Consider the following 19,731-nt stretch of genomic DNA (forward strand, 5'->3'; position numbering starts at 1 on the left):
AAAATTCTTACAGAAAATAAAAAATCAAAAGACCATCCTCCAACCGAGGCATCATGTGAAATAAATTTAGTTTTTAAGAAGTCTGGTTTCTTGTTAATTAGATATATTGGAAGTAAAGCACTGTGAGAAAAGTATGTTTTCAGTGGAAGTGATTTTAAAGATTCCTATTCCTGTTAATGTGTTCATCATAAAGCAGTGAATGACACTTCTGGCTGAGAATAGTGGTCACTCTAGGGACAAGAGTATTTGGAGAGGTCAGCAAATCATTCTAAAAATATTTTCTCTATCTTTTATTCTAAGGATAGCTGAAGAATAGGATTAAAATGCCAAAGAAAATACCCCCAAATAAAAAATTAGAGGAAAGAACCTTGCCTGTGATGACTTACCTATGCTAAAACATACTTTTTACTCTTCCTTCTTGACTCCTGAACCGTATGTTGTATAGAATAGCATATCTTGGTATTACACTAGACAAGAAAAAAAAAAAAAAAAAAAGGAGGGGTAAATCATTTATTAGAGAATCCTTTTTTAAAAATAAACATTTATTTTGTCTTTTGTCATTTTTTTTCTCTTTATGTGTTTTTAAATCCCCCTTTTGAGGGTTGAACCTTAAAATATACAGCTTTTAGGTGGATTACTTATTTTTCTTTTAATAGTGCTGAAGATGTGTTATTCTAAGTGAGATGTTAATTGCCCGTGAAGCTGTCTGAGAGCATTGGCCCAAATATAACTCAAGCTGTCCCATGAAAAATCACACCTCAAGACAGAGAGTTAGGGAAACCCTAGCTATTATTCTAACTGTGCTTCCTTAGTATGCATTATAGTTATACGTATCTATAGAGAAGTGGCAGAAAGGGAATCAAGAATGTCACGAGAGACTCTTGAAATCAATTGTTTTTGTAAAGATATATATCTTATAGTATGACCTCACCTCTTTGTTGCATATATTTATTCTTTACTTCTCAGTTGTAATTTATATTATTAGCACAAAGGAAACGGCGTCAATATTTCACCATCTCTAGAGGGACTAAGACTGGCATCATCCCTGCAAGGTGATCACCAAGCAAAGTATTGGCCACTGCTGTCAGAGGAAGGAAGACCTCCCTGAGCAGGTGTGAGAAGGGAGGACAACAAACATAAGCCCTAGGCCCAGGCAATGGACATTGCCCATTCTGGTGCTCATTCCAGTGGGGTCTGCACGGTCTGCAAAGCCAACTCAGCTCTCATTGTTCTTGACCTTCAAAGAATGTCCCTCCCAGTGATCTTGGCTGTCACCTTCCTCATTATCTTGTGGCCGTGTTGATGTCTCTGCTCTCAGGCTTTTATCTCTTTTCTCCCTGTGGCAGGGACTGCTTTTTATCTTGAGACTCCACTTCCTTCAAATTCCATTTTCTTGCTAACATTTTGAGTATGTTCCAAGTCTCACTACTCTGCTTTGGCCTAGGCTTTGGAAGACCAAGATGGAAGACGTCTTTTCCTTCTACATTTTTTCTGTAAATGCTTACCCAGCCCCGACTATAGGCCAGTCCCTGCAAGTCCTTGTCTCTACCTACCTCACCACAATTTTCTTCACTCTGGATTCTTTCAATTCCTTAACCCATTCGGACTCCTTCTCTTTCAGAGCCTTTGTCCAGAATGGTCTTCTCCTCTCCTCTCCTTTGCCTAGTGAACTCCTACATAACATTCAGATTTGGGTCTCAGCTCCTGACATTTCTTCAGTGACTCTTCCCTGACCTTAAGACTACATCGAATTCCCATGTTATATGATTTTAGACAAACAGGTACTGCTCCTTCAGAGTATTTATTGCATTTGCAATTTTATGTTTGTATCATTATTTTTTTAATATTTTATTTATTTATTCATGAGAGACACAGAGAGAGAGGCAGAGACACAGGCAGAGGGAGAAGCAGGCTCCACACAGGGAGCCTGATGTGGGACTGGATCCCAGGATCTGGGATCACACCCTGAGCCAAAGGCAGACTCTCAACTGCTGAGCCACCCAGGCATCCCTGTATCATTATTTAATAGTGTCTGCCTCCACCACTGATTCCATAATGGCAGGGATTTTTTTTTCAGTCTCACCATTAAATCTTCAGTGCCTAGCCTAAGGACTGTGATAGGTTCTTGTGGGATAAACAGTCATTTATCCCTTACTAGAGTATCTTTAGAGTCACTAGGATTGAATCAATTTTATTTGGAAAACTCCTAGAGCAACTATATTAATTAGGTAAAATTAACCTGGATTTCCTAGGATTTTGTATGATTTCTCTAACAGAATGAATGTGACACGACAATGATCAGATTTGGAAGAAAAAGTCTCAGAGTTGAAGTTCTACAGCCTAAGTATAAGTAGATGATATAAAAGATTGTTAGCCTTGTAGTAGATTTAAATTGTATACCCTACAGCTCAGGAATGCAAAAATAAATTTTCAAAAATATAAGCTTTGAGGGGCACCTGGGTGGCTTAGTCGGTTAAGCATCTGCCTTTGGCTCAGGTCATGATCTGGGGTCCTGGGATCAAGCCCTGCATTGGGCATTCTGCTCAGCAGGGAGGCTGCTTCTTCCTCCCCCTCTGCCTGCCACTCTCCCTGGCTATACTTGCTCTCATATACTCTCTCTCTTCCTCTCTCTCTGTCAAATAAAATCTTAAAAAAAAAAAAAGCTTTGATGGACACCTGGTGACTCGGTTGAGTGTCCAATTCTTGATTTTGGCTCAGACCACGATGTCAGGGTCGTGGGATGAGCCCCATGTCAGTCTCTACACTCAGTATAGAGTCCCTCTCCCTCTGCTTCTTGTCCTGCTCGCGCTTTCTCTCTCTCTCTTTCACATAAATAAAATCTAAATAAATAAATAAATAAATAAATAAATAAATAAATGAAAAGCTTCAGTGTGCCTTAGTGGGTTGGTGGGTTGAGTGATCAACTCTTGATTTCGGCTCAGGTCATGATCTCAGGGTCATGAGATGGAGCCCCAGGTAGGACTCATCACTAAACATGAAGCTTGCTTGGTATTCTCTATCTCCCTCTTCCTCTCTCATTCCCCCACTCCCTGTTCCCAGGGGGCAAGTGTGCCTAATCTCTCTCTCATTAAAAATAAACAAGAAACAACAAAAACTCTTAGTTTTCCACAAGTCCCCATTTCCATTCAGCAGCAAAAAAACAACAGATTTCATCTTTCCATGTAAATATAACTGTCTTTTGGTTTAAGACTTCATTTCTTAGAATTGATTCAGACATCATAAGATTTAAACTCTTCCCCAGAATTATCTCTTGATGCAGGTGCAAGAAGTTGTGATGAATAGCAAAGGTATTACAAAAAGGTAAACTAGTCAATACATAAGAGGGCTTTCCCTTTAGGAAAAAATATGATTAGATCCTTGCCTCTACCACACACAAAATGAATTTAAACATGAAAACAAAACTTGTAAGCTAGTAGAAGAAAATACAAGAATATTTCATGGCTTTCAGGAAGGAACAAGAAAAATAAAATTAGTATAAAGAAAGAAAAATTAAGTGATTTCTATTTATAAATGATAATGAAAAGATCTGACTGGAAAACAGACTTGAATTTATAAGAAACTTTGGTAGTATAACTACATATAAACCAGTCAAAAATCATTCACTTTTTTTTGTAGTAATCAGAAAATTGAAAGGAAAATATTCTATTTGCAGTAGCAACTAAAGTATAAAATACTTAGGAATAAATTAAGAAAGTAAAGCATGTATATGGTAATCTGAAGTAAACATGATAATGTTAATTATGTAAATTGGTAGATATTTGTAGTATATGTACTTTTCTGTACTTTTAAAAAAATTTAGAGTATGGGGACGCCTGAGTGGCTCAGCAGTTGAGCATCTGCCTTCGGCCAGGGCCTGATCCCCGGAGTTCTGGGATTGAGTCCCACATCCGGCTCCTTGCAGGGACCCTGCTTCTCCCTCTGCCCATGTCTCTGCCTTCTCTCTGTGTCTCTCATGAATAAATAAAATCTTAAAAAAAAAAAAAAGTTTTAGAGGATGTCAAATTAATGATTAACACTCTTGTGATATCATACATGAGGTTTTTCCCTAAGTTTATTGTTGGCTGACTTTACAATTATGTAAGAAATTAACGTAAGCATAAGCCATTGCATAAGTCTGAGTCTTGTCATTATTTCCTTTATTTCGTTTTCTTTTTCAGTAACTAATTTGTTGGTTTAATTGAATTTAGTAATTAACTGTTCATTACATGAATAATACGAAATTCTCTTACTCACTTTTGAGTGTACAAGTGAGGCAATCATCTCTGCAAGAGTTAAGAAACATCACCATTCTAGAGCTTTTTGGGAGAATGGTTCCTCAACTAGGCAGGTAGTAACATGAAAGTGACTCTTATCTCTATGCTGAGTTACCTATTTTGCAACGTAGAAAACAAGGCTTGGTATCAGCCAATAACACAGGCAGTGACTTTGCATTAACAAAGAGAGTTCAGTGGCATACAAAGAGGAAGTTAGGGAGAAACAAAACAAACAAAACAAAAACCCAATCTTTGTTAACAAATACAGGAAACAAGACTATCTGTAACTTTGCATTTAGTTCTTCAATTGAGCAAATATTTATGTATCAATAGCCTGTTTGTATTTAATAGGTACTGTTGGGGAGATACACGTAAAGGGATTATACAACAGCCCCACCTTAAAAACAAAACAAAACATGATTTTATTGGGTTTGATAACTAAGAAAAAATAAGTAAAAATGGAATGAAGTGGGGCTCTTGTCCTTTCAATTTTTCCCCAACATATTGGCTAAGAGTTCTCTGAACAAGGAAGCTGACTTCTTTGAACTCAAATTGGGCTAATGCATGGAGATGAACATGTAATCTATAGTACATTAAACCAGTAAATCTAGTTTTTCACCAATTCAATACTATGCTATAGATCCTGTTTCACTTGGCAAAAAAATTTCTAGCCTGGCAGTGACGGTAAGATGTTCAACAAGGAGAATCAGAGGAATAGGAGATTTTCATTACAGAATTTATTTGCAAGTCAAATTTAGAAAAAAATCCAGTTCAGGCAAGCAAATTTGCATATACATGCAAGTAAAAGAAGTTAAAAAAAGTTTGGACCTTGACATTATAGTTAATATTACATGTATGTTTAACCAGTTTCCTACTAAAAAACAAATAGTTTTCAGCCTTTTTAAAAAAGATTTATTTATTTGAGGGGATGGTGAGGAGGGGCAGAAGGAGAGGGAGAGAGAATCTCAAGCAGACTCCCCTCTGAGCACAAAGCCCTACACAGGGCTTGATCTCACAACCCTGCAATCATGACCTGAGTTGAAATCAAGAGTTGAAAAAAAAAGAAATCAAGAGTTGGTTGCTCAATGGACTAAGCCATCCAGGCACCCCTCAAATAGTTTTTAGTCTTTTGTTTTTGTTTTAAGCTACTATAGGACCAAATCTTTTATCTGCATTTTGAAACATGAAGAGTTATTCTGAAAACCTTTTTGTAATTCATTTGATGACAAAAGCTGACCTGATATAAACTCATTTGGCAATAAAAACTATGAAGCTATTAAGCTATTTATAATCTTTATATACCTGACTTCATATGAATATGTTTCACTGCAAAATTATTAATGTTTGACAGTGGGATGCTACCCTAGTATCTCCCAAGGGTGTTATATTACATAAAGTATATGTTTGTATATATCATCTCTTTCAAATCTGATAAATTCTCAATTCTAAAACATTTATGTTCCCTGGATTTTGGATAAGGGACAACGGGCTTGTATACACTGCAACAAACATCCTTAGTATTTTTATTGTGTTAGGATAAATTTATATCATGTACAACATATTTTTAAGTCAAATTTTTTTGGGTTTGAATCCTAGTTTTGTTATTTATTAGCTATAGCTATACTTAAATTTTCTTAGCATTGAAATGGGGATGATATAGCTAGAGTTATTCTGAGTTTAACCAACACAGGCTAAGTACTTTGAAGTCTAGAAATTAATAAGTATTTAATACACACCAACTATAATAACTAAATGTACCAATTTATGTTTCCCACACCAGTGCAGCCATTTCTCTAAGCTCTTGCCTATATTTAGTATTATAATTCTTTATAATCTTGTCTTGTGATAGCTCCCCCAAAAGATGTCCCGTTTTTTTGCTTGCATTTCTTTGATTCCTAGTAATGTTGACATATTTTCCTACTTTTTTTTTTTTAAGATTTTATTTATTCATTCATGAGAGACACAGAGAGGTGCAGAGACACAGGCAGAGAGAGAAGCAGGCTGCTGATGTGGGACTCGATCTTGAGACTCCAGGATCACGCCCTGGGCCAAAAGGGAGGCGCTCAACCACTGAGCCACCCAGGCATCCCTATTTCCATACTTTATTAGTATTTTTATACTATTCTTGAGTGTCATACCTTTTAAAAGATTTTTAATTTGGGCAGCCCTGGTGGCACAGCAGTTTAGCACTGTCTGCATCCTGGGGTGTGATCCTGGGGACCGGGGTCGAGCCCCGCGTCAGGCTTCCTGCGTGGAGCCTGCTTCTCCCTCTGCCTATGTCTCTACCTCTCTCTCTCTCTCTGAATAAATAAATTTTTTTTAAAGTTTAATTTAATATTTTCCTTTCCTCCCTTCTTTCCTTTCTTCATTTTTTCTTTCTTTCCTTCTTTCATTTCTTTTAATTTAATTCTTTTAGGATTCATTTTGATGTATGATATTTTTAATCCTATATTGTTAGCCATTTGCCCTAATATCAGTTATTAAATAATCCATCTATTTCATCACTGATTAAAAGACATTCCTGGGGATCCCTGGGTGGCTCAGCGGTTTAGCACCTGCCTTTGGCCCAGGGCGCGAGTCCCGCACCGGGCTCCCGGCATGGAGCCTACTTCTCCCTCCTCCTGTGTCTCTGCCTCTCTCTCTCTCTATGTCTATCATAAATAAATAAATAAATAAATAAATAAATAAATAAATAAATAAATAAATCTATCTTTAAAAAAAATAAAATAAAAGACATTCCTATCATACGCAAATTCTTTTTCTAGATATTATGTATTATACTTTTGATTGACCTATTCTCTTGCCCACACAATATTGTTTAAAATTCTGGTATAGATAAAATATTCCCTATGTTTTTTCAAAATTTTCTGATATACTGATACATATTTATTCTTACAAAAATCTGAATCTTTTTTTTGTTTGTTTTTTAAAGATTTTATTTATTCATGATAGACACAGAGACAGAGAGAGAGAGAAAGAGAAAGAGACACAGAGACACAGGCAGAGGGAGAAGCAGTCTCCATGCAGGGAGCCTGACATGGGACTCAATCCCAGGTCTCCAGGATCAGGCCCTGGGCTGAAGGAGGCACTAAACCACTGGGTCACCAGGGCTGCCCAAAAATCCAAATTATTTTACAAAATTTTTGACAAATCTGCATTGGGATTTTGACTGGGGTTAACTTGGAAGAAATGAATTTACATTTCAATATTGAGTTTTTCCATTTATTCAAGGCCATGAAAAATGTTGTCATGTCTTCTTAAGGTTTTATAAACTTTCAGGACCTTGCTAATAGCTATAGCTGATTAACAAGTTCTGAAATACATGTACTCTTTTAGTTTATAGCAAGTTGAAGACCGATTGATACAGCACATCACAGATTGATAATATGTGAATTTTCTTGAGACAGAGAGAGAGAAAGAGAGAATGAGCAAGGAGAAAGGCAGAGGGAGAGAGAATCTCAGGCAGACTCCACACTGCACATGATGCTGGATGTGGGGCTTGATCTCATGACACTGAGATCATGACCTGAGACAAAACCAAGAGTCAGACACTTAACTGACTGAGCCACCCACGTGCCCCATATCTTTATTAGCACTAAGTGGTTATTATGGGTTGAATGTTTGTCACCCTCCAAATTCATATGTGGAAGCCCTAACTGTGATGATGCTTGGAGATGGAGTGGGGGAGGTTATTAGGGTTAGATGAAATCATGAAGATGGGCTCCCCATGATGGGATCAGTGCTTTTATAAGAAGAGATGGAAGAAATCTCCTCCTCCTCTGCCCCCAACTCCCTGCAATGGCAGAGACAGGTCATGTGAGTATATGGTGAGCAGATGACTATCTGCAATATTTTGCAGAAGCTCTGCACAAGGAAAACTGAAGGTTTCTAAGTCACTTTTTTATTCCTTCAAAGTGAAAATATTTTAGTTCTACAGATAAATTGCATATTTCTAGAAATGTTGACTTCTCTATTTTATCGTATAGAAGAATGCCAATGAGGAAATTGTCATTGATGTTTAGTGATCACCAAGCTATTACCTGGGCATATCTGGAAGTAGTAGCATGGAGGTGCCTTTCTAGTCATTCTTTATAGGCAAGGAACACTTTAGAGCTTGCTAAATGCTTTTGCATGAGAAATTTTCTTTCATCCTCAAGATAAACTCAAATGAAGTGTCAGTCTTATTTTATGGGTAGTACAAACTGATATTTAGACAAATGAAATATCTTTTGCAAGGTAGCATAGAACTAGGGCTAGATTAAATTTATTCCATTGAATGATTTTTTTTTTTTCTGAGAATTTATTCTATGCCAGCTATGGTCCCCCAATCTAGGCCTCTCTCTCCTCTAGTAGTAGGAATTCTCAGCAATTAGTATAGCTTCTTGGCTGCCTTATGCCACACTGCACCTAGCTAGGTAGCTCTATGTTCCCCCCAAAGATCCAGCCCACCATTGGACTCTGAACCTGTTGGCAGATGCGGGGTACTACCTCCTTTAAGAGCCAAATCTCTCTCTGCCAGTCTCTACTGAGTCCTTACTGAGCTAATGATTGAAAAGGGCTTCTCCTGACATCTGAGGTGTTTACTAGGGAAGCTCTCCTTCAACTCTCCCTCCCCTATTCTTTGCCTCTCAATTCTTCTGCTTTGTATACAGTAAATGGGAGGTTTTACATTTGACCTTAGGTCCAAATGAGAAGCCAGGCAGGCAACATAAGACCCACAGGCCTTGGTTTACTCATTGTCCTACTTTATCTTGAACCAAACCATTCACTAGTGAAGTGAAACAATGTCCCAAAGTCAATAGAAGTATTTGTTATTTGGTGAAGTAGACTGAAGGGGAAACATTGTTGCAACAGTAGAAATTTATAAAGAATGAAAATAACACACCTAACTGAAAAGCAGGTGAATTAAGTGAAGTTCTTTTCCGAAAAGACAAGTGACATTTAGTCTGAACTTTGCATTAACTGTGTATGGAGATGATAAATCAGGAGTGAGGTATGCCATGACTGTCTGTTCTAGGAAAAGTGAATTTAAAGAAATTTTGTTTTGAAAATTGTTTAAATTTATATAGCTTGTAAATTACACAGAATAGTATATACAACATTAACAACTTAAAGTTTATCTCTGAATTTAAATAAGCAGGCATCTTTTTCTTATTCTCTATAGGAGCCTTGCCTAATTTTATCACTTTTAGATTTATTATGCCCCAGAAATAAAAAATGAATCATGTCATAGAAGAAAAAGAATAGTAGGTACTTTCAGCACTTCGGGCATATTATAGTTGTTTCAAGTATTTGCCTTAGAACTGCACTGGAACCTCTGTGTTAAGAGTTGTACAGAATTACCAACCCAGAAAGTGTGAGTGTTGCATTAGTAACAGTGTTCTCAGGAGACATCTTGTGAACAGAGCTATCAACACAGATTCAGCAAATTCTTTGAAATATTTCATCCTTCTGGCCCTAAACTCAAGGGAAACAACAACAGAATTTCTTTTATGGAGTATAGAAAAGCAGCATTGTGGTACAGAGTTAGAGGAACATAGGATAAGTGATAGGGAACTACTGCATTTTGGTTTTGTTTCTGAGATTTTAACCAAATTATTTTTTTTAGATTTCAATTTCCTCATCTATAAAAATGGAGGTAATAATTCTTATGTCATAGAATACTGGAATGATTAAATAAAAATTTGGTATCAAAATGGTATAGAGAAACAAAGAGAAAATAATTATTGAACAAAACTCAATATATGCCAGGTGTTCTAGTTATAGCGAGGGCTCTTAAGAGAGATTAAGGTCCATGATTTAGGTTCACAGTTCCAATCTATGCTGAAATTTTAAATCAAATCATTAATTAAAATGATTTCAATTAAGTTTAAGTAATCTATATTTTGCTCTACAAGAAGTTTTCTTAATTTGAATATATTTTTAAAGCTTGCTATTACTAACTCTCAAAAGCAGAGTAAATCAATAATGGACAATAAAAATACTTTCTATAAATATTTCCTTCCAAATAGGTCTTTTGTTGGCAGACTAATAATGATCCCTAAAATAAAAATAATCTGTATAACATTTTACACTTTTTCAAAAGGTACCCTAAACTATGTATGTTAAATAAGTATGGCATTTAAAATTTGACAACAGAAAAGTCAGACAGATTATATTTTTATACTTTTAAAAACTATTTTATGGAGAGTAAATAATTTCATACAATATTTTAATAGTCTATAGACAAAACTTCTCCGAACAAATTTAATTCAATATGTTAGCCATTGAATTTAAAAGAAAAAAAATGATTAAATATATCAAAATATACTGAAAAGACACTCAGCTTTTCCTGAAAATTCAGTAAAACCAGGAAAATAATGATAGATTAAAAGTTTCAACTTTAAAATTAGAAAACTATCTAAGAACCACAGAAGACACTTTTTCTCATAACTGCATATATATCTTCATATAGCTTTTCAAGAGTTGTCTTATTAAAATAGAAATTATGAGTTCACAAATGTTTAAGTAATGTATTTTTCTATTAAACACATATATACATACAAATATTTAGGAAGAATCCATATCATCTTCCAGTTGTAGATGACAAAAAGTATCTGATAAGGTCATACTCTTTCAAATGACTTTCTACAGAAATAACTGGAAAGTAGTGAGACATATATTTTTAATCACTTTCGTGTAGAATTGGGTCACACTTTATTTTCAGTACTTTTTCATAATTTCTTCTTAGCAAGATAAGCTAGTTACAAGAAAAATAATTTAAAATTAACACTTGCTACAAGGCTAGAATATATGCCTTTTATAAAAATAAATATCTAAGGAATAGATATTTCATTTCTGATACGAGGTAGATGAATTAAAATATTCTAGAACATGATCTGCCTTAAAAAAAAAAAGTAAATAGCAATCACCAATTCAACCTGTATAATCAAATAGCTGGAGTGTTTTTGATTTTTGACATTTATATCACATATTTCAAGTACAAGGTCTCCAAAATATATTTTCTACTCCCCCAAATCTTGCTATATTAAAATTCATATTTTTCATTTACTTACTCATTATTATTATTATTATTTTTTACTTACTCATTATTTAATTTACCTAGGGAACTTTGCTATTCAGGTCAAAGACATATGCAATTAAACCAAAGGTTGGGTTTTTTTTTTTTAATTTTTTATGTTTAAGTGGTATTTTCCCTTTTATATACCTTATATAATAAAATACATTAAGAAAAGCTATTACTCTTCATTTGTTGTACCACAAATAATTACTTAGATGATGAGTTAATAAAAATTTCAAGGTCTGCTAAAGAGTTATGAAGCTCATCACTCATATCTTGACTTCTAAGAAAATTTTTAAGAGTTTCTAAAGCAGTTATTGCCTCCGTTTTTGATGGTAATGGGAGTTCAGTGCCTAGAGATCCACCATCATCCTCTTCATCAGAAGTATAAAATCCGGTTTCCTCAGATTTATTTTCTTCGGGCCATTCTGAATCACCTTTTGGTGCAGCTTCACAAGTTTCCAAATCATCATCGAGGGCAGCATACTCTTCTATAGATAAGCCTTCAGGAAATTCCACGCCTGCTGCCTGAGCATGGGCAACCAAATCAAGACTAGTGTCTGTCTCTGCATTTGTCCTGTCACTTTCTTCCTTTTGAGATTTGAATCCTGCCTCTTCATAGCTCTTGACAATAGTCTCTGAGGTTACAGCCCTCCAACAAAGGTGCAAAGTATCAACTGCATCTAGTAGGGAAAATGTAAATTCTTTGCTGCCTTCAACAGAGCTTAAGAATTTCTTGATAAGGCAATGTCGGTATTTGATTTTAAGGCTTTTAATAACACCTTGTTTCATAGCTATAAATTTGGAAGATAAACATGATGGAAAGAACGCTAACTCAATGGACTTTAGGTTCTTTACCTCTGGATGTGAAGGAAAAGAATCAACAAAAATCACCACTTTTCGTTGCTGGGCTTGAAACTTCTCATCAAGCTTCCGCATCCATCGTTCAAATACATCTGAGGTCATCCACGCCATTCTGTTAGCTTCATAGCACACAGGCAATGATTTAATACCTTTGAAACAATGTGGAGTTTTGTTTTTTCCAATGACAAGCAAAGGAAGTTTCTCTGAGCCATCCATGTTTGTCCCAACCACCAGAGTTATTCTGTCTTTGCATAACTGTCCGATGGAGCATGTTTCTCCTTTAAATGCAAATGTATTTGTAGGTAACATTCGATAAAGCAGCCCAGTCTCTTTTATATTAAAAACATTTTTAGGGTGATAATCATTTAAATAATAAGGAAGTACATTTTGGTGCCAGACGGCAGAAGGGTCTACTGACACAGCTGTAGCTTCTACAGGTTGAGCTCTGAATACTAAGCCATACCTGGATTTAAAGCGATCCAGCCAACCATTGCTGCACTTAAAGTCATTATGTCCCAGTTTCTGGGCAAAATCATTAGCTTTGAGACGCAACATTGGACCATTAACTGGTACATTTAGACACTGAGCAATTCGATACCACCTCATTAATGCCTCTTCTAGATCTGTGTAAAAAGCAGTTCTCAGTCTTTTTCTCTTCGGATCAAATCTCAGAGATTCAAAGGCTTCTAGAACTTTGTCTTTATTCTTCATAATAGAAGACAAGGAATTTTTCTTTATTCCATATTCAGCTGCAATTTCTGCCTTTTTCTTGCCACTTTCTACTGCATTTATGATGTCGATCTTTTCTTCAATGGATAAACTTTTCTTTTTCTTCACTGTCACAGGCAGAGCTGAGGCATCCTCAGAAGCCTCTGCCATCTCCACCAGTGCTTACGTAGAGATTGCTTGTCTTTCTGGTGGCTGTTTCTTTAGATTTCTTTTCCAAAATGATACAAATTGTAGCTTTCTGTCCTGCTTCATATATTAAAAGTTGGTAAGTGTCTATTAGTCCTATTTTTCGGGAAATTGATAAGTAAATATCTTTTTTCAAAGGGTCTGAATAAGAAAAATGTTGTACGCAGTTATACGCAGCTAGAATATCGTAGAAGAGAAACTTCCTTCCCAGGACGTGCGCGGCTCAGTTTATAGTTTATTCAGTGTTCCAGAAGTCAAGCTAAAATAGAAATCTCATTATGTCAAACCTGTCCAGTCCTGCTGATATATTTTTGGAACTTCAATCCTTTAAGATGATCCATTTTATCCATGCGCGCATTCAACCTCCTATTAATTCTCCGCAGAAGGCCGCCGAGATAAGAAGGAAAAGCGTTCAGCAATTTTCATGCAAAATGTTACCCGTTAATTTCCAAGTCTCTTCAGGGCGGAAAAGAAAGTGGTATAATCCTTCTAGGACTTGATGGTGTATCTTTTGCTTCTTGAAAAGAGAAAAAAAAAAAAAGAAAGAAAGCTACTTTAGCAATGATGTGTCAATTGAATATCAAAAAGAATATTTCTACTAATTAGTTATGCTTTTAATAATAATGAAAAGAATGAGAACATGTTTCTGAAAATATAATAACCAAAGCTCCTAGGAGAAATGCTTACCTCCTAAAGGGCCTCTGTAAAAAGCCCTCTAGCTCTGCTCTGTGCATTTGAATTCTCACTTGCTTTGAATGCTTTGTAATATATACTTCTGAAATAATTCAGGCAAATTTAATCTGTTTTAAAAACGGGCGCTTACCAAAATTAAAGAACTAAAATTGATGCTGGATAGACCTTTGGTGGCTATTTCTCACATGAAGTCACAGACTGCCCCCTCTGACTTCTCTAAAAGAAAAACACAGTCAGACAGTAGTCACAAGGTTTAACTTTTAATAGCACATGGGAAACAGTGTCCCCTTCGTCGGAGTCTGATAGAAAATGCTTCACTAAAAATCAAATTAAGTGATTCCATTACAAATTTTAAAAATCTAAATCTTATTTTATCTAAATGCTTACAAACCTAGTAACTTTTTATCAACTTGACACATTAGCCAAATGCACAGAGGCCAGAAATAATTGACAAAATGCATAGGAATGAGCAAATTATTAAGAGGATATAATAATGCAGTAATAGACCTAGACTAAGACTAAGAAGGAAAGTGACCATGGGTCTTACGGTCTCAGGACCTCCACTTCCTTATCTGTAAGGTGAAGGGCTTATTACAGTGCAAGGATATGGGCTTTGGTAACAGACACACCTGAGTTGACAAGTGATTCTGCTGTTTACAACTTATGTGATCCTGGGTAGTTTACTTAACCATTTGAAGCTTCAGCTTCTCACAGGGTTATTGTACATTCAAGAAGATTCAAATGAGTGTAAAGCCCTAGATGGGCTTGCACCTACCTTCCCACGTGGCACTCATCCTACCAAAATCTACAGGCTTGGGGCCTACTGCAGGCCAAAGTAAAAAGCTAATTTGATGAGCAGGTGTTATTACTGTGTGAAATAGTGTGGGCACGATATCCCTCTAATTTTTCTCTCTGTCCTCCCAGGTTTCAAGATGTCATATGCATTTTTTGCACAAAATTTTTTGACAAGACTTTTTGTCAAAATTCCTCTGCCTTTTTTGTCTAAAAGAAGTAATTTTTATCATAGGAATTACAACCAGTAAAGGAGGCTTTTTTGTTGTGTTACTGAAAAAAAGTCTTAATAATAATTATGATAGCCCAGGGCTTTAGTTTCCAAACACCTTCACTTCCTGTATTCCAAACAACTCAAGAAGAAGATAAAACTGAATTTCAAAACTTATATAGTTATAATGCAGTTGAATGCAGTCCAGTATCCAGGCTTCCTAATGTAAAGCCTACCATTCTTTTCACTATATTACAGTGTCTTTGAATCACACTGCTGTGGCCTCCTCTGATAATATGCACTCTATGTCCCCAGCACCAAACCAAACCAAGGTGGCATTTTCAATGCCTATCTGAACCTAACCAAAACAAAAAAGCACTATCAAGCTTCCATGGAAGAGCAGAAGAATAGGCCTTTATGAATTCTGCGAACATGAATAGCAACTCTATCCCACTGTTAAGGTGGGCTGACCTTTCTAAGTAAGTAAGCTTTGACCGTTCAATTAAAAAACAAACAAGCAAAAAAACCCAAAAAAACCCTTGCTTATATATGGGACCTCCCTGCACATTTTTCTGCAATTTCCTATAAATCTAGTATTACTTCAAAATAAGCATTTTTAAATATCTTGCTCTTATGGGGAAGATACAAACCTTCAGAAATTGTGGTAGAAAGAACCAATTTTTTAAGACAAAAATCACACAAAACTACGCCCCAGGAGAAAAAGGGACTCTCCTAACTTTTCCTCTGTCTTCTGTTCTTTCCCTGCTGGAGGAACAGCCATCCCATACCCGCCTGTGCTATAGAGGAGCAGGCCTGGCAGCTGCCTGGGACATTCGCAACCTACTGCCCGACTCTGCAGTGTTTTATGTTTAAAGGTCACATATCCTCAGTCACCCAACCTTCAGGTGCCTTCTACTCCCCAGTACCGAAGCAGCACCACTGCGGTTTCCCACTGCAGGAACTGGGGGCTGGGAATAGCAAGAGGGATAGAAGTCAGGGGGCGTTGGGAGGGGGAGCACTCCGTAGTCTCCCACCTTTGGGCCCACTGAGCTGCACTGGGATCCCTCACTCGGCCCCTTACTTTCAGGCAAATAACATAGCAGAACCACGTGGGTATTTTAGTACTTTTTTTCTTAATCTATTAAAATAATTCTAATTTGAAAAAATTTTTTCAGTTGTCAGAAATAAACCTCATCTCAAATAAAAAGGATTACAGAAAAAGTCACTTGAATTTCCTCCCATACTCCCTCCCAAATAAAGCAATATAATATACACAGAGATTGGTGATTATCTTGATCAAACTGAAAATAATATGTTTATTTAAGAAGATATTAGTTGTTTTCTGAGAGTTAACAGTATATATTTCCTTCTAAAACAGTAGTGAAATCTACAATTTTCCATGGTAATATACAATACATCTTTATTCCTGAAATAACCACATGTCTAATGTCAATCCAGACAAGCCAGACTTTTTCCCTAGAAAAGAACAAGGCACCAATATCACTTAATCAATGAAGCTAACATTTTCCACTCTCCACAGTATAATGTCTGGGATATTTCTTGCAAGGAGTAATGGCAGGAGCTAGTATATCTCAAAAGTACCCATTCTCTCGATTAAGCTCATTAATCATTCCACTCCTTGAAAATATTACAGCAGAAAAATACTGTACTACGTGTTAGATGCTATTTTCTCTATATCAGTGGTCAAGCTAACTAAAGAATAGGCAAGTCACTAAAAAAGACTTACCAACTGAACTCCAAGAAAATAATAGTCAATTCTCCTGGTAACAAGAGAAATGTAAATCTTTTTTCAAAACAGGAGATACCTTTTTGTTTTTTGTTTTTGCCTATCAGAATGACAGTATCTAGTTTTTGCCAGAATGTGATAACATAGGTTGTGAGGAGGTAAATAAATTAGTACAAAGCTTATGAAGGGCAAATTAGTAATATTATACAAAAACCTTAAAAATGTGCACAACTTTTACCCAGGAAGTCCATACCTAGGATGTTAGCCCAAAGAATAATTATACATATAAAAATAATCTAGCTTACAAATGTATCCATTATCTATTGCTGCATTTAATAGCTTAAAACAATACCCATTTATTATTTCACAGTTCTGCAGGCCAGAAGTCCAGGTGAGCTCAACTGGATCCTTTGCTTAGGATCTCACAAGGCGGAAATCAAGATGTTAGTCAAACGGGACTCTTATCTGGAGGCTCTGGGGGAGAATCTGCTTGCGAGTTCATTCAGGTTATTTGCAGAATTTAACTTCCTGTGGTTGTAGGACTGATGTCCCTGAGTTTTTTTGTTGGCCATCAGCAGAGACTGCTCCCAGCTCCTCGAGGCCTCCTTCAGGTCCTTGACTGTGGCCCTTTCCATTTCAGCAATAGAGAACCTTCCTCCAAATCTTTCTCACACTTTGAATCTCTCTGCCTTCTCTGTTGCAACCAGCAGGAGAAAACTCCCTGCTCTTAAAAGGCTCCCATAATCAGTTTAGACCCATCCAGGTTATCTCCCCTTTGATTAATTTAAAAGTCAATTGACTACATCTGCAAAATCCCTTGCACATGTAATATAACATGTGAGAATGATGTCCTATCATGTTCATATTGGAGGGAATTACACAGTGAGAATCACTGGAAGTCACCTTAGAATTTTACCATACAATATTCCTTATATTGTTGTTTTATAATTACAGGCAAAACAGGAAAGAACCTAAATGTGTAAAAAGGATTAAGTAAATAATTTAAGAAATATATATGCTAAAATACTACTGAGCCACTGAAGGAGAATATTTAATGATATGAAGAAAATTCCATAATATATTAAGTGAAAAAAGCAAAATACAAAACTGTATGCCAACAAAACCAATATACACTGAAAGTTACATGAGGGCAGAGGCTCATGGCTATTCCTACAGTGCTTAGTGCCCAGCAAACAGGTTCTAAATAACAATTTCTTAAATAAATGTAGAAAAATATATATGCATAGAAAAAAGACGTTGACAAAATGCTGAATGTTAATTCTAGATAATGGAATGGAAAAAACTTCAGTTTTTTTCTCTTTGTAGTTAAAACAATTTCTACTCTTATGTTCTACTCAAACTATTATTCACGGGCTTCTTTAAATGTTCCACTTATCAGTATCCTGTAACAAAGGATTTGTTTCCAAAGAATTAGACTGTGCAATCATTAACTAAATATGTCTCCATGAAAAGGGAACCGATGTTGGAGAGTGATAAAACTATTGTGACGTTACCAGAATTCCCCTAGAAAGGATGTAAATGTAGCACCTTTTTCTTTCTCTTGAGGAAATCATATTTATAAGCAGCATACAGTATTCAACATCTAAAGCAAAGAAAAAAGGTTGCGTGTACATTTAATTCACTAAGAAGAGAATAAAATAATATTCTTTAACCTTTGGGCCCCTTTCCTTCCTGGTCAATATATGAAATACAGGCATCAGAGTTCCCACAAGCCAAGTGAACAAATGGCACCTGATTTTTCAAAAGCTGAATAATAACTAATAGCAGTACAAAGGTAAATTGGTAGATAATCCCCATGTCATAACCATACATGGCAGACAACTATTACCTTTTTTCTTACCTCTCCAAACACAGATGCCAAGTTTTTAGAGAAAAGCAGTAATCTTCTATTCTTCCTAAAGAGAATGGGCAGGCGGAACTCCCCAAACTCTAGGGCAAAGAAAAAAAGAGAGAGAGAGGGGGGAGAAAGGAGAGAAGGCAAGAAGGAAGGAGGGAGGGAAGAAAGGTAGGTAGGTCTCCATCTAAGCAGGGTTAGATTTTAAAGAAGGTCTTTCTGTCAGCATAAAAAATTTCCCCCAAATTAGAAAAATACCAGCTACTGCTTCCTTTTTCCAAAATAAATCACATAGAGTTTCACTGTCTTCCATCACCAGCTGAAGTAGCTGCCAGTGTTTTCTTCAAGTGAACTTTACATTCTAAGTTTCCTCGGAGCAGCAGAAATCATGGGAAGACGAATCCTGTGTGTAGCCCTTGCACAGGCATGAGGACTAAGCATGTGCAGTACCAGAATCACACTAGACTGTAGTGCCTAACATGATAAACAGCACCTCCCGCAAACAGAAATTAGCACGAGTTCCAAGCAGTTCTGAATCCATCAGAATCTCTATCAAAAAACATCAGCAGCTGCAAAGGAAACCATCCAGCTAAGGACAAATAATTAATGCAAGTGTCCACCTTTCCAATGTAAGAAACACCTGAGTCTAACAATTTAATAGTCAGACTGACTCTAATAACGCTAAGCATCCCCAAACTCAAGAGACACCTGGCAGGAATCCTAAAGGTGCCAGCCAACTCAACCAGTTAAGTACAGATCTTTTAAGCACCACTGAGCACTGCCATGCACCTCCTTCCAACTACGCTTCAGAAACCAAGAATAACTTGTATTTGGCTACTAAGTTCCATTCTGTTCCCCTACAGGAAGAGCAGTAATTATTCTGATTGGGATCCTTTTCTTATAACTGAGAAGATTAACAGGATGGCTTTGAACAGAAAAGTCCACAGAAGACTACAGTCCTGAAGTTATAATTTAAGTGAACTGGCACATACATTTGCTCTTTTGGTTAAGGACGGAGCCCCTTAAGATGAGGGTCCTCTATACACAGATTCATGTTTTGAGACTTCAGGACTGTTTTTGTCAGAGGAAGTGTGAGAGCTCACACTTGGAGAGCTCAGCAGATAAATATGGTTATTTACTTTTGAAACGTTTGTGTCCTCACGGGTGTTTACCGTTCACGGACATGGGGGAAGATATGTGTCCAGGGATGCATGATTCATTATGCTCCAACTCCCTAGAATTTGTAAAGGCCGACTTCTGTCTTTGGGCGCTTGGCCATTAAAAATGTCTCATTACTTGTAAGACAAAAGCAGATGAGAG

The 19,731-nt window shown here is 36.4% G+C and overlaps 1 protein-coding gene across 7 annotated transcripts in view; it reads right to left on the minus strand.

Moving 5' to 3' along the window:
* Positions 1 to 19,731, minus strand: part of TIGD4 (tigger transposable element derived 4) — a 49,947-nt gene that overhangs the window by 28,799 nt on the left and 1,417 nt on the right. For 2 of the 7 annotated variants that reach the window (XM_077846397.1, XM_077846394.1), the window contains exon 2: positions 11,385 to 13,630. In XM_077846397.1, the coding sequence (XP_077702523.1) occupies positions 11,542 to 13,077 (1,536 nt within the window). In that variant the 5' untranslated portion in view covers positions 13,078 to 13,630 and the 3' untranslated portion in view covers positions 11,385 to 11,541. The other 5 variants (XR_013351060.1, XR_013351062.1, XM_077846395.1 and 2 more) reach the window with 5 other exon arrangements.

This window comes from Canis aureus, chromosome 13, assembly GCF_053574225.1.
Source record: "Canis aureus isolate CA01 chromosome 13, VMU_Caureus_v.1.0, whole genome shotgun sequence".
NCBI lineage: Eukaryota > Metazoa > Chordata > Mammalia > Carnivora > Canidae > Canis > Canis aureus.